At 40.7% G+C, this 15,627-nt stretch overlaps 1 protein-coding gene across 11 annotated transcripts in view; it reads right to left on the minus strand.

Moving 5' to 3' along the window:
* LOC145337795 (ryanodine receptor 1-like) overlaps positions 1 to 15,627 on the minus strand; it is a 448,949-nt gene that overhangs the window by 398,838 nt on the left and 34,484 nt on the right. For all 11 annotated transcript variants that reach the window (XM_080182647.1, XM_080182646.1, XM_080182643.1 and 8 more), the window contains exons 2-3: positions 11,435 to 11,554; positions 3,822 to 3,926 (exon numbers count right to left, since the gene is read on the minus strand). In XM_080182647.1, coding sequence (XP_080038773.1) covers positions 3,822 to 3,926; positions 11,435 to 11,554 — 225 coding nt within the window. The remainder of the gene's footprint in view (positions 1 to 3,821; positions 3,927 to 11,434; positions 11,555 to 15,627) is intronic.

Here is a 15,627-nt window from a genome sequence, read left to right on the forward strand (position 1 = left end):
TGCAGACTCTGCACAGACAGTGACCCAAGCTGGAAATCGAACCCAGGTCCCGGGAACTGAGAGGCAGCAGTGCTAACCACTGTGCCATCTGTGTGAGTATGGTATTGTCTTAATACTGGCATGCTCTTTATGCTAACATGTCAATGAATTAGCAACACTCAAGAATGCAAGAAGTTTCGCAGCATTGCCTGGACATTGTCAGACTCAAGCAAGTCCCCATTGGTGGCTGAAGTAGTCAAGTCCTCAGCTTAATGCAGTGCCAGTGATTTCCCAACACTGATGAGTGTTCAACAGTACAGTTAAATGGTACAGGATTTCTTTGGCTTTACTGCACTTCCTTTACTGTATTCAGACTGCTGTGCACATTGCAGGAGTGCTTTTTGAATAAGAACATAAGAAATAGGAGCAGGAGTCGGCCATCTAGCCCTTCGAGCCTGCCCCGCCATTCAATAAGATCATGGCTGATCTGAAGTGGATCAGTTCTACTTTCCCGCTTTCTCCCCATAAGCCTTAATTTCCCTGTCTATCAGAAACCTATGACCTGTGACTTAAATATATATTGAGCCAGGTAGCCTCCATCACTTCAACAGGCAAAGAATTCCAGAGATTCACCACCCTTTCAGTGAAGAAGTTCCTTCTCAACTCTGATCTAAACTGTCCCCCCTCCCCCTTATCCTGAGGCTGTGTCCTCTAGTCCTGCTATCCTTTCTAAGCGGGAAGAATCTCTCTACCTCTACCCTATCCATTCCCTTCATTATCTTATACATCTCTATAAGATCCCCCATCAGCCTTCTAAACTCCAGTACAGACCCAGTCTATTTAGTCTCTCTTCATAGGTCAACCCCCTCATCTCCAGTATCAGCCTAGTGAACCTCCTCTGCACTCCCTCCAAGGCCAATATATCCTTCTGCAAATGCGGCGACCAAAACTGCACACAGTACTCCAGCTGCGGCCTCACTAGTACCCTGTACAGTTGCAGCAAGACCTTTTACTTTTATATTCTAAAACAGATATTTTATATTCCAAAACAGATTTAACATAGAGAATTATGACATGGGGATGATTGGATTTTAGGCAATGATTGTGTGCATCAGTAATTGTGAATTATTTACAGCATTTTGTACAGAGTCAGAGGTTTACAGCATAGAAACAGACCCTTTGGCCCAGTTTTTAACCATTAGGTTAATCCCAGTTGCTGCGTTTGGCCCATATCCCTCTGTACCAATCTTACCCATGTAACTACCTAAATGTATTTTAAAAGACAAAATTGTGCCCATCTCTATCATCATCTCTGGCAGCTAGTTCCAGACACTCACCACCTTGTGTAAGAACAATTGCCCCTCTGGATCCCTTTGTAGCTCTCCCCTCTCACCTTAAACCTATGCCCTTTAGCTTTAGACTCCTACCTTTGGGAAAAGATAGTCTATCTAGCTGATCTATACCCCTCATTATTTTATAGATCTCAATAAGATCACCCCAAAGCCTCCTACTCTCCAAGGAAAAATGTCCCAATCTATCTTGCCTCTCTTTATAACTCAAACCATCATGTCCCGGTAACATCCTAAGTAAATCTTTTCTGCACTCTTTCCAGTTTAATAACATGCTTTCTATAAGTTATGATATGTATCCACAGAGACTTTATTTACTTTACCAAGTATACTGTACAACCGTAATCCAGTTGAACACTTTCTGCACTCAAGGCAAACCTCAAATTTGCACTTTAGAAAGTTTTTTTATATTATTAGTCACAAGCAAGGCTTACATTAACATTGCAATGAAGTTACCGTGAAATTCCCTTAGTCACCACACTCCGCTCAGATCAATGCGCCTAACCAGCATGTCTTTCGGACTGCGGAAGGAAACCCATGCAGACATGGGGAGAACGTGCAAACTGCACACAGACAGTTGCCCAAACCGAGAATTGAACCCTGACGCTGTGAGGCAGCAATGCTAAGCACTGTGCCACTGTGCTGCCCTACTGATTCTTTGTTACTTTTTGTCAATAAAACCTATTGGAGAATAAATCCGAACACGTTTAGAGAATATTTTTGAAAAGTAATACATAATTAATTAATCTATCCATAATCAAGATTGGAAACAGTATTGTAGATTTGTAGCAGTTAGAAATCCAACACAAAGAACAAAGAACCTTCAGGTGCCATGATGCAGGTGTGGGAGATATATTGAGATCCACTCATGCACAGCACCAGGATGCCTTTTCATATATGTGTGCTCAGCATATGGCTTCTATAAAACTTATTAAGCCAGTCTATGAGTGTGGAGAAGAGAATGACAAAAATTGCCACTTTTTCATCCAGCTCTTTGAGGTGGCAGTCAGTTTGGAGAACACTTTGTAAATTTTTCATCATAAACTATTTTTATAAAGCCTTTGATGTCTTTCATTTATGGTTTGATCAATAACAAGAAACCATTAAAAGACTCATCACATCACTGACACTTTAAAATAAACTTAACTTGCGTGATTTCTGTAATGAACTTGCATAGTGAAAGCACTCACTGGTAATAAAAGCATTGATTAAATAAATATTAAATAATTCCTCCCCCCCCCGCCTTCTTCCTACTAAATGTGTGGAGGACTAGTTACTGTTGAATATTTCACATTCACTTCACCAACCTCAATAGTCCTGGCCCATAACTCACTCTCCCATTGATTTGTCTTTTGTTATACACTTTTTTTCTTTCATACACATGGAGTTCAAAATGTTGGAATTGGAATTTAGTTGAAGGTTAGCAATCAGCAGACTAATCTGAATACACATTACTGAGATAGCAGCAAATCGGAACACAATACAGTTAATTTATCACTCATTTCTTCCTCGGATTCCCCGCCCTTCGCCTGCTCATTGGGTGCTGGAATATAAAGCAATGTTGGTGCTGTTGGATTAACACATGGTAAATTATAGCTAAACATTCAAACAAAATCTGCAAATAATGACAGTAAATCTATTATTTTATCCTATTTGGACACGTACAGGTCAAAATATTTCAAAAATATTTCAACATTATAGGAAAATAATAGTGTTGATAATAAAATGTTTCCAAGGGGAAAAAAAAATGAACATTTTATTAGATTGCAGGCAAGCTCTTTCCATGCACAATAAGATGACCAGAACATCATAAGTGATGGATAAACAATATAAGACCCAACGTGAATGCAGTCCTATATCCCTGACGGGCACTGAGATATACAATTTTGCACATTTCAGCAGGCTTTGCATTTCATTATTTCTAAGCTTTACATCCAGGAAGACTGTTTAAAAAGGATTTCAAGCTAAAGTCTAAACTTAATAGATTGAAGTTTATCATAATTTCCCTTTCTTCCAAAATTATATTTGAATTAAATTTCAACAACTTTGGGGACCACATTGGCATCAGATATCCCATCTATCATTAATTCTATGAACTAATCCATCTGTAAATTCTTCATCTTAACTAACTAGCTAAGCACACAGTATCAGTGGACATATATTATTGAAATACTGCAACTACACGAGAGAATTACTTCAGGATAAAATACATATTTAGTACGGTAAACAAATTATAAAGAGATTTACTTTATTTAAACATGTTTAAATTGTTGCTAAGTCACACAACCAATGTCAAATATAGAGTACCAAGCTTGTGTTCTTTATCTCTCACCTATAATTATGTAATTACAATGTTTTAATGTTCATCTCAAAAGTTCTATAATCTATAATAGACAAACTGTTTAACAAGTTCAAGGAACTTGGATTGTTGATTCAAAGGAAGATATTTTTTCTTACATATCAGTTATCCAATTATAATATTTGCAGACCTACCTCATTACCCTTTTCGACAGTGTTAGCCAGCATCTCCTGCAGAGCTCGCACAGAGAGCGACTGCTCCAGTACAAAGCTGCAGATTGCAAGGTCTGGAGGAACATTCTGCAAATAGAAGGGAAATACAAATTTATTGCTGTATTTTACATAGCTTAACTGAGAGATCCATTTCCATGTTTGTTAAATTATTTAAAACAATTTACCAAGTTACAAAATTAAAAATGTCATGAAGTAAGCTGACAAGCTCAGTAGCTAATTGCTCTATAACCTATTTTGTACTTCAGAAAATCACCCATAGTTCAATCTACTTGAACAAGAATATGAAATTGTAGGAAATCAATTTTTTGCCGATATGGTTTTCTGACAGCGTGCTTTTTAAAAAGAAAGGCCTTCAACATGTGGACCCTTTGCTTCAGTCACTGGAAATGTGCAAAATGGAAAGATAGTTTCAAAATATTTGAAAAACAGCCAAGTTTACATGGCAAAGCCCTGTATCATACATGTACAACAGTAAGAATAAACTTACTTGGAAACCCTTGACAGTAGTTTTCAGATTTTGTTGAACGATCAGCTACAGGATTCACATATGCAGGTAAGAATGAAGCAAGCATTAATGTCAGTGCAATGCATTAAACCAAATGGATTTTTTCCAAATTGGCTTAAGGAAAGCAGCAAGTCGTGGTAAATGATTGTTGTTTAGACTGGACGATAGTAGACAATGGTGTTCCCCAAGGCTCTGTGTGAGGACCACTAGTCTTTTTCTATATTTAAATGACCTGTATCTTGGAAGAGAGTAAAATTTCAAAATATGCTGAGATGCCAACATGGCAAACTGTGGTGCTATGAATTGCCAAAACAGGACATAGATAGACTGGCAAAATGGTTAGACAAGTGACTGATGAGAATTAATAAGGAAGGTGATACATTTTGGAAGAAGAGATGAAATGGAGGCAACATAAATCTAATGGCATTGTTTTAAAGATTGTGCAAGAACAGAGAAGTCTGTGTGCATTGGTTTCTGAAGATGATAGGACCATTTTTTAAAAAAGTTTATTTATTAGGGCCACAAGTAGGCTTACATTAACATTGCAATCAAGTTAGTGTGAAAATCCCCTAGTCGCCACACTCAGGCACCTGTTTGGGTATATGGAGGGAGAATTTGTCATGGCCTATGCACCTAATCAGCACATTTTTCAGAAAGAGAATAAACCTGAGCACCCGGAGGAAATCTACACTGACACGGGAAGAACATGCATACTCTGCACAGAGAGTGACCTAGGCTAGGAATCTAATCTGGGTCCCTGGCACTGAGGGGCATCTTTGCTAACCACTGTGCTGCCTATTTGAGAGGAGGATTAGCAAAGCCCATGGGATCGCAGTCTTCATAAATGGAGGCATGGAGTATAAAAGCAGGCAAGTTATGCTGAATTTTCATAAGTTTAAGCTACAGTACTGCAGCCAGTTCTGAATACCACATTTTAGGAAAGATGTGAAGCTCACAGGAGATTTACCAGAATGGTTCCAGGGATGGGGAATTTTAGTTACAAAGTTAGGTTGAAAAGGCTGGGATCATGCTCCTTGGAGCGAAGGAGATTGAGGGGAAATTTCAAGATTATGACAGGCCTAGATAAGATAGAAGAGGGAAAGCTCTTCCAATTAGCTGATGGTACAAAGATTTTGAGCAGGACATGTGGGGGAATACGAAAAATAATTTTTTAAAAATGCAGTGAATAGTTATGACCTGGAATTCACTGCCCACTGACGGAAGTAGAAACAATCCATAATTTCAAAAGGAAATCAGGTGGATATGAATTTAAATTATGGGCTACGGGATTTAGCAAGGGAGTGGGAATGATTGGATTGCTTAGTAGGGGGTTGGCATGGACTAGATGGGCTGGAAGGCCTCTTTCTGCGCTATAAATAACCATGACTCTATAAATCCAGCTGACCAATACTGTTTTCAATTTACGGGTTCTTATCCAAGTAAAACTGTAATGATAAGCATAGAACATAGAAAAACTACAGCGTAAACAGGCCCACAAATTGCACTGAACAACTCCACCTACTAGGCTTACCTATAACCCTCAATCCTACTAAGTCCCAAGTACTCATCCAGAAGTTTCTTAAAAGACCCTATCGAATCTGCCTCCACCACCACCGCTGGTAGCCGATTCCACGCATATTTCAAGTACCTTATAGTGTAAGATATTCAAATAAGATGAGGAGTTTCAGGCTACAGTAAATAGATTGTAATGGATCCTAAGTAACATAACTTGGTCAGGAGTAATACCCACATATTCTCATCATCTCAGCACTTCAACAATGGCAAATGTGGTGGCCAACTGTGGCAATTAGGTGCCTAAAAAAGGACCACCTCCTGCCCCTGTTTACTGGTAAGAGGAGAGTGCCACAGCACATGAGACAACTGCCAGGTTGAACTTCCTAATCGAGAGGTGGAGGTTGCAAGACATCAGGCAGGCTGTCAGCAACCTATTGCAACAACATTCACAGTATGCTGAACCAGGAGCTATATATTTTGCCAGTGACTGCCAGTCACCATCACACAGCATGTTGTTTATTTCTTACGGTCTGTCACAGTACATATCAGAAGCAGGTAAGTCATCAATATGTTCTTTGTCAGAGCATATCAGGACATTAATTTTGTAATGGGTGCAAACCGCCAAAATTAAAACATTCTGGAATCCCCTCACCTGAAAACTCAGTAAATGTCCTTCAGCCTTGCACCAAGGAACTCAGAAGTCATAACAAACCCCACATTTTCCCCAATTGGAAATACCTTTGATTCCCTCACTTTCCAAATCAGCCCATGGAATTGTTGTTAGATAAAATGTCTGCTCATTAAAAATGGTCTTTTTTTTTGGGAATCTCTAGGCACTTACAGTAATTAGTATTTTTGTCCTCTACCCAACTTAATAAACAATTTTACATGCTGACTGACAAATGTGAGTTAAGGAGACAGAGTCAACACGGTTTTATGAAAGTGGAATTGTATTTGACAAGGATATTCAAGTTTATTGAGAAGCAACTAGCAGGGTAGAAGAAAGAGGAAATACATTCAGGTTTGAATTGACAATCAGTAAAGCGCTGCACAAAATTAGGGCTCCTGTGATTGAGAGGGTAATATTTGGTTATTTAAGAGCAAGAAAAGGGTAGGCATAAAGGAGGCATTTACACCATGCCTCATGGAAATAACTGCAGTAAGCTTCCTGTCTGGTTTGCCGCCATTTACAATCCATCTACATCAATGGCTTAGGTGGGGAACTGAGTGGAACATATGTCAAGTTTGCTGACAGTGCAAAGTTAGTGCGAAAGTGTGAGGAGGTTGCAGAGGGATATAGACTGAAGTGACTGTCGAAGTAGATGGTAAAAGGCATATAAAATGATTCACTTTGGTAGGAAGAACGGAAAAGCAGAATATATTTTAAAAAGTGAGTGGCTAGCAAAATAGGATTAGCATTAAAAGGGATTTGGGAATCCTTGCCATGAGTCACAACCCCCAAAGCTCTGGAATGCCCTCCCAACTTGCTTTTCTCCTTTGAGGCACTTTGACCAATCTTTTGACATTGCACCTAATATCTTTTTATGTAGCTTGCTGAGATACTTTGTTTTATTACATTCCTGTGAAGTTCCTTGGATTCATTACGTTTTTGCTGCTGTTGAAAGTTAATATGCAGATACAGCAAGCAATTGGGATGGCAAATGGTACATCAGCTTTTATTGCAAGACTAAAAGAATTGCTGCAATTAATTATGGCTTTGCTGAGACTATGCAAGGAGTATCACGTACAGTTTTAGTCTCCTTAAATAAGGATATCATTGCCTTAACGGGATTGCATTGAAGGTTCACTAGCTTGATTCATGAAATAAAAGGAAAACAAATGAGGCAATCTCATCGAAGCCCATTAAATTCTTAGAGGGCTAATTCACAGGACACAGGTTCGTTCAAAGGCTGTTTCCCTTCACGGGGGAATCTAGAACTCTGGGCATTGGGTTGAATTTTAACCTTAAAGTCAGCTAGGAGTGGGATGTGGTCAGTTGAGTCTGAAAAAATGTATTTCCCCGGCAAACTGGCCTCCAATGCCCCCCCTTTCAGAGAAGCCCAAGTTGGGCAGGCAGCCAATCCCCTTCACAGAGGGGACTTGGAAATTTAAACATGATAATGAAGAGTGAGCCTTATTTTCATTCAGTTTTTAAACTGATTGCTGCCAGGTAGATTTCCTGAATATCAGGGAGCCTGGCATCTCCATCGAGGTAAAGACTTGGTGGATTGAGCAAAATTGCCTGCACGTTAATAACCCGAATCCAGCCAGAGACGCCTGTGTGATCACACACACATCCCACCAACCTGCTCCCAGGTATCTGTCCCATCGTCACACATCACCTCCGATCAGCACAAAGCCCCTGCATCGCCTCCCCAACTCTAATATCCCATATCAACCTCTACCCTTCCCTACCTCCCCAAGGTGAGTAGATCACCTGACGGGCAATCTTCTCCCCATCTAATCAATTCCCCGCCTCCTCCGCTTTCTAATCTGTTTCTCCCACCTCTCCAAGAGGACCCCACCATCCTGATCACCACCCCATCCTGCTCAACCCTCCATCCTCCTTCAGTCTCACCCAGATTTTTACTGATCTTTACCTCAGGATAAGGAATAAGCCACTTAGAGCTAAGATAAATTTCTTCACTCAAAGAGTGGTGAATCTTTAGAATTCGCTCCTGAGGGCTATGGATGTTCAACTAAACAATATATTCAAAGACTGAACTCAACTGATTTCTGGGCACATAGGGAATTGAGGGATATGGCCACAGGGTGAGAAAGTGGGGTGGATGTAGGGTCCAGCCACGGCCTTACCACATGGCAAAGTCAACATGGGGGACTGTATGGCCCACCATGTTCCTTATTCCCTATATTCTTAAACTGCTTCAGAGTACTCGGAGTTAAGTAGTCAGCATTTAAGCATCCTTTGGGAAAGCCTACATTATACCAGTGACTTTCCAGAGCTCGCTATGAATTTTCTTCTTTTGTTCTACTTTTCAGTAATGACTGTCCCACATTCAGTCAGACAAACCTGAAAACTTGGTTCATTTTTATCTCTGGAAACCCACAATCCTAATTACAGGTGCGGCAGATACATAAGATTCAGCTCTGATTCTACAATGAAAGCTTTCACAATTGATTACTTGTCTTTAAATTCCGATTAATAGAATTTAGATGAGAAAGTACTATCCCAAAAATAATTGCTTCAAAAGACCAATCTTTTGATACTTTGACCCATTTTAATGATTAAATATAAAAATAACACATTCAATCTTCTTGCATGCTAGGCTGTGCTTGGAAATATAAACCTTCAAGAATAGTTTAAGCAGTGGTAATAAAATGACTACAAATGTTTAGGAATAAATTGGAACACAATATATCAGACTTAATAGGAAATTATTCATATTATTTTTACTGTGTAGTTAAACACAGTGTAATTAAACCCAGCTTTCCACGATATCCCAATGAGTTTAACATGTAGCTAAATGAAAAGACATTTTGAAATTAGAGCCCAGACCCATTAATGGATTGAAAATTAGAATGCCAATCCTCCATTATGAAATTCATATACAAGGAATGTAGCTGAGTTGCATGGATTGCTGTTCATGTTTAAGACAGAGTTAAGTTACCCTCACAACTAAAGTCACCAACTCAAACTTTGGGGGTGGGAATAAGGAACACTTTGCCAAGGAACACACTGGGAGGAAGAGGGTTTGAAAAGACCAGGACTGAGTGGGGAAGTGGTTGGGGTTGTTGACGAGACCCACGAAGCACCCAGCCCCATCCCAAACATTCCCCTCTTCCCTTGGATCTCCCCAGACCCACTCCACTGTCCTTCCCCTCAGGCCTGCAGACACCCATATGCAGAGAAACATCTGCCCTGAATTGGCTTACTTGGCCTCTAGACAGGAGAGCCACGTTTTTCCCACCATCAACAGGATGGAATGGTGGCAGGCAGATGGTGAGCATGCACCCTCTACCATTTTAAAATCCAGCCCAGACATAGCTGTGGAAAGAACAGAACTGGTAGAGAAAAGGTTTATGAAAATAGGCGCAGAGATGAGGAGGCTTCAGTGTTGTGGATGAGATTGGAGAAGATGGGGCGGTTCTTCTTAGAACAGGGCAGGATTAGAGGAAATTTGATAGAAATATTCAAAATCATGAAGTGGCCAAGAGAAAAAAAAAGAAGTGTTCCAATTAGCAAAAACCAAAAGCCAAAAACCAGAGGACAAAATTTAAGGTGACTGACAAAAGAAACAAATGATAATATGGGATTTAAAAAAAGGATCTGAAATGCAGTGCCTGGAAAGGTTGCACAGACAGACAGTTTCGATCATGATTTTCAAAAAGAAACTTGGATAAGTACCTGAGGGGGAAAAAAACCACCCACAAGGCTATGGGTAAGTGGGACCAGAGGAGTTGACCTTGCAGAGACATCGCATTGATATATCGGCCTGACTGACATTCTGAGCCATAACCATTTTATAACTCTGGAACATGCAGAATTATGTAAATGAATTAAAGCTTTAGGAATTTGCAAACAATAAAAACAAAACTTATCCAGTGATTAACTATAACTAAAAGGACATATCAATTTGATTTAATGTGTGATTGTTAAAAGAGCCCAAACTTCACAGAAACACAGGATAAACATTTATGGAAAACTATTAAAGATGGGTTGAAAATCTGTTTGTGGACGTTGCTTTTTCCTTTGAATATTCATTCATTAAAGAAAGCGACTTAAAAGTGGGAAGAAAAACTGTAGTGCTGATTCCTAACCAATATAAATTTGATCAGCAAACCTGCACTTGCCTTATCCTCTATCAAGTTTTCAGTAATCATCACAACTGGTTGGAATTTCCTTGAACTAATCTGAATAGAAATGATGTCAAGAGTTACACTGGCTTTGACACTTCTTTTCTAAACAGTGACTTTTATGGATATTTCTTCAAAATCTCAGAGTACATTGGAATAAAACAACAATATAAAACAGAGACCAGCATAAACAAACCAGAGCTCAGGGAAGGCATGGAACATACTCTATCTCGCTTCAGTAAGATAGGCAGGCTTAAATATGTCAAAAATTAAAGTTTGAAACCAAACTGCAGCACATATACATTAATCACATGAAGAAAATGCAATTGTGCAAGATTCACTCTTCATACACTAACAAATTCTGATGCTACAAAAAGCATTTCATGAATGAAATTAAAAACACAGGTCTTGATGAATAAAACCCAGAAATAGTTACAAAATACAATAAATAAATGGTGACTTTGGGCCAGTACATTTAAATTTTGGGCTTAAACAAATTCACACCTCATGTAAGTGTGGGAAATTTGGGTTTTCTGGTCTTTGACCTGGGGGAAATGGAGTTATGATACTGAGCCGAGTGACGTTTTGGCAGGCACAACTTGGGAGTAGCACAAATAGTTGGCGATTTAGACACTGCAACAGGATAAATTAGTTACACTGCAATTCCCTCAAAAACCAGTGCAACTCCACTCTTTTGCTGCAGTTGTGCCGAAACATTTGTTTTAGCAAGTAGAAATACCTTTGCATTTGATGTAGGTTCGAGGAAACACAGCCGATTTCCAAATCCTTCAGCAGAAAGGCAGAGCTTAATCTGCGCTTTGACAATGGTCGTAGTACACTGAAGAACTATTTCATCATCCTATCAGACAGAAAAGAAAACTATGTTAGCAAATGAGGAAGATTTTTATTACCGTACATTCTGAGGTCACGGTACTGCATACAAAAAAGTTGGGAATTTTATTTTTAAGAAAAGCTACAGAGCTGAAGGTCACTCCTCAGGCTGCTCACAGGAAATTGATGTTGTGTATTGAACCTTGGAAAACAAAAGGAGCAAACAAAATTCAGAAAATTTTCTGGCGATTATAGCAACTTAGTGGTCAATTCAATTCTTTCCATTATCAAAGTATTTCAGCACTTCACTTACATTTTCCCCATCTCCCACTGCCTCTCTGGTGTCTTTCCTGAGGGAGTTCAACATTTCACGTGTACTTAGCAGGCGAATGACAGCCATTGTCCTTTGGCGTTTCATTGCTGTTGATTCTGGACAATTTTCTTCCCTTTGCATTTTTCATCAATAAAGCACTGAATTTCTCAGGTGTTAGGGAGAAAAATACAGCTTTTGGACTACGGCGTACTTCATTCTCATACATTCAAGAAAACTAGACAAAGACTCTTGGAGTTTCAGACAAGGCCTTTAACACAAACTATACGGCAAGGACTGGTTCCAGTGCTCCAACTAGTGATTCACCAGAAAAAAGCCTCGATCCAGGAATTAAACAGTCATTCATAGTTAAGATCAAGTACAACAAATTAGCATATTCAAATCGAACAAAGAACAAAAATATTACAGCACAAGAACAGGCCCTTCGGCCCTCCAAGACTGCACCAACCATGCTGCCCGACTTAATCAAAATCCTCTACCCTTTTGGGGACCTATTCCCATCCTATTCATGGCATTTGTCAAGACACCCCTTAAAAGTCACTACTGTATCCACTTTCACTACCTCTCCGCCACAAGTTCCAAGCACCCATCACCTTCCATTTAAAAAATTTGCCTCATACATTCCTTTAAACCTTGCCCCTCACAGCTTAAACCTGTGGCCCCTAGTAATTGACTCTTCCACCCTGGGAAAAAGCTTCTGACCATCCACTCTGTCTCATAATCTAGTAGACTTCTACCAGGTTGGCCCTCAACCTCTGTCACTGAAGTGAGAACAAACCATGTTTCTCCAATCTCTCCTCAGAGTTAATGTCCTTCATACCAGGCAACATCCTGGTAAATCTTTTCTGTACCCTCTCCAAAGCCTCCACATCTTTCTGGTAGTGTGGCGACCAAAATTGAACACTATATTCCAAGTGGCCTAAGGATCTATAAAGCTACAACATGATTTGCCAACCTTTAAACTCAATGTCCCGGCCGATGAAGGCAAGCATTCCCTATGCCTTCTTGACTACCTTCTCCACCTGCATTGCCACTTTCAGTGACCTGTGTACCTGTACACCAAGATCCCTTTGCCGATCGATACTCTTAAGGGTTCTGCCATTTATTGTATATTTCTATCTGTATTAAGCCTTCCAAAATACATTACTTCATTTGTCTAGATTAAACTCCATCAGCCATCTCTCCGCCTAAGTCTCCAACTGATCTATATCCTGCTGTATCCTCTGATGGTTCTCATCGCTATCTGCAAATCCACAAACTTTTCTGTCGTCAGCAAAATTACTAATCAAACCAGTTACATTTTCCTCCAAACCATTTATTTTTATTACAAACAGCAAAGGTCCCGGGACTGATTCCTGACGAATGCCACTTGTCACAGCCCTTCATTCAGAAACGCACCCTTCCACTGCTACCCTCCATCTTCTTTGACCGAGCCAGTTTTGTATCCACTTTGCCAGCTCGCCTCTGATCCCATGCGACTTCACTTCTACACCAGTCTGCCATGAGGGACCTAGTCAAAGGCCTTACTGAAGTCCATGTCGACAACATCCTACCCTTAATCATCTTTGCCATTTCCTCAAAAAACTTGATCAAATTAGAGAAACAGGGACCCCCCCTTCACAAAATCATGTTGCCTCTGAAAGATTTACATCTGCACAGAAGTTAAATCTATATCCACTCAAATGTCAACTAGGTTTACATCATACATTCACAAGGGTATAATTGTCCAATTATAACTTGTGCACATCTTCCTAATTATAGTATCATCAAGCAATGATAGTTACATCTCTGACCAATGGTATAATCAACCTACCATTTCCATTGTTCCTTGTTCTAATGGACAAACATGAATTGCAGCTGCATATCGTTCAATTGAATGGTCCTTGATTCTTATCTGGGTCTACGTAACCAAGACCTGTGGTATTCACATGGCTTTCCCTGTGTCTGAGCTACAGCTTACGTGATTTTTAAAATTATTAACCCTCTCACAGGTTTGCAATGCTATTGTAATTTGAGAATTGTCCACCTCTGAGTCAATGTTTTGGGTTTAAACGCCACTTGACTTCAGCACAAGATCGAGGCTGACACTAAGTGCAGTACCGTATTGTTCCTTTGCTAAAAGTACTATCTTATAAATGAGATGCTGCTACAAATCCCATGGCACTATTATGAAACCTGATCAATATTTATCCCTCAATCAACGGCACAGTGGTTTGCAATGCTGCCTCACAGTACGAGGGACCTGGGTTCAAATCCCGGTTTGGGTCACTGTCTGTGTGAAGTCTGCACATTCTTCCCTTGTTTCCTCCGAGTGGTCTGGTTTCCTCCCAACTCCAAAGGTGTGATGGTTAGGTGGATTGGCCATGGTAAATTGCCCCTTAGTGCGAGGGGGACTACAGAGGTTATGGGGATAGAGCCTGGGTGGGATTGTTGTCAGAGCAGGCTCGATGGGCCAAATGGCCTCCTGCACTGTATGGATTCTACGATTCTGAATCAGATTATCTGGTCAGTATTACGTTGCCCAGTGATTTAAGATAGTAGGGTTTGCCATGCCACTATTCAAGTTGGTGGAGAACACATCCCCTCCGATACTGCCTGCCCCGCAGCTGTTTAACACTCCAACAAGTGCTAATTGGCTGGAGGCGGAACATCCACCCCTCATTCGGGAAGAAATCCCCATTCAGCTGGCCTCCCAATCTGATTAGCTGACAGTTCTCTGATCCCTACAGGGGCAGAAACTGCAGTGTCAGGACTGCATCTGCAAGTAATCGCCAAAGCCGATGACTGGGTGAGTTTTGCTGGGCAAGGGAAGCCCAAGGGCCTAGAGGTGTTGGTGGCAGAGTCTGAGGGACAGGAGAGAGACAAACACCACGTAATGAAAGGAGGCTCCCCCAATTGCAAACCACCACCCCTGCAACTCTGAGGCAGATTTATTTTCAGGCTTCCCCCAGGCCTGCATCACCCCAAATCCCTGAGCACTGCCCACCAAGCTGTGTTGAGGCTATGAAGGGGTGGGGGGAGGGGAAAACTGCCCTTAAGTGATCAAAAATTGGCCCTGGAAGGCTTCAACTAGGGCAAGGGCAGACCAGCTGGCCTACCTCACCTGGGCAGCATGGTGGCACAGTGGTTAGCACTGCTATCTTTCAGCACCAGGAACCCGGGTTCGATTCTCAGCTTGGATCAATGTTTGTGTGGAGTCTGCATGTTCTTCCCATGTCTGCATGGGTTTCCTCAGGGTGCTCCTGTTTCCTTCCACGTTCCAAAAGACATGCTAGTTAGGTGCACTGGCCTTGTTAAATTCTCCCTCAGTGTACCCGAACAGGCACCGGAGTTTGGCGACTAGGGGATTGTCACAGTAACTTAACTGCAGTGTTAACGTAAGCCTACTTGTGACACTAATAAATAAACAAACTAAAAACTGTCCCAACATAAAATTGAGGAGAGGTCGGGGTGGGCAGGAACCCAGTGGGAAGGCAATCGAGAACTTTTATACCATTCCCACAAAACTGTCAGCAGGGAAATACAAACATCTACCCATTGTGTAGGTCTCTGTGACTTTGCTGAGGTAAATTGTCCATCAATTTCCTATATTTCAACATTGAAGTACTTTTGAAGTTTAGTCAAAAATGCTTTGGGACATCCTGAGTTTGTGAAAAGGCAATATCTAATTGCAAATCAATCTTTCTTTATGCTCATCCATGGTAGATATGGAGGACCTAGATGGCGCTTCCAGCATTCATTCAGAATATGCATGGGTACCCCAGCTTCAT

This window comes from Carcharhinus amblyrhynchos, unplaced genomic scaffold (genome assembly GCF_965287045.1).
Source record: "Carcharhinus amblyrhynchos unplaced genomic scaffold, sCarAmb.v2.hapA scaffold_75, whole genome shotgun sequence".
NCBI lineage: Eukaryota > Metazoa > Chordata > Chondrichthyes > Carcharhiniformes > Carcharhinidae > Carcharhinus > Carcharhinus amblyrhynchos.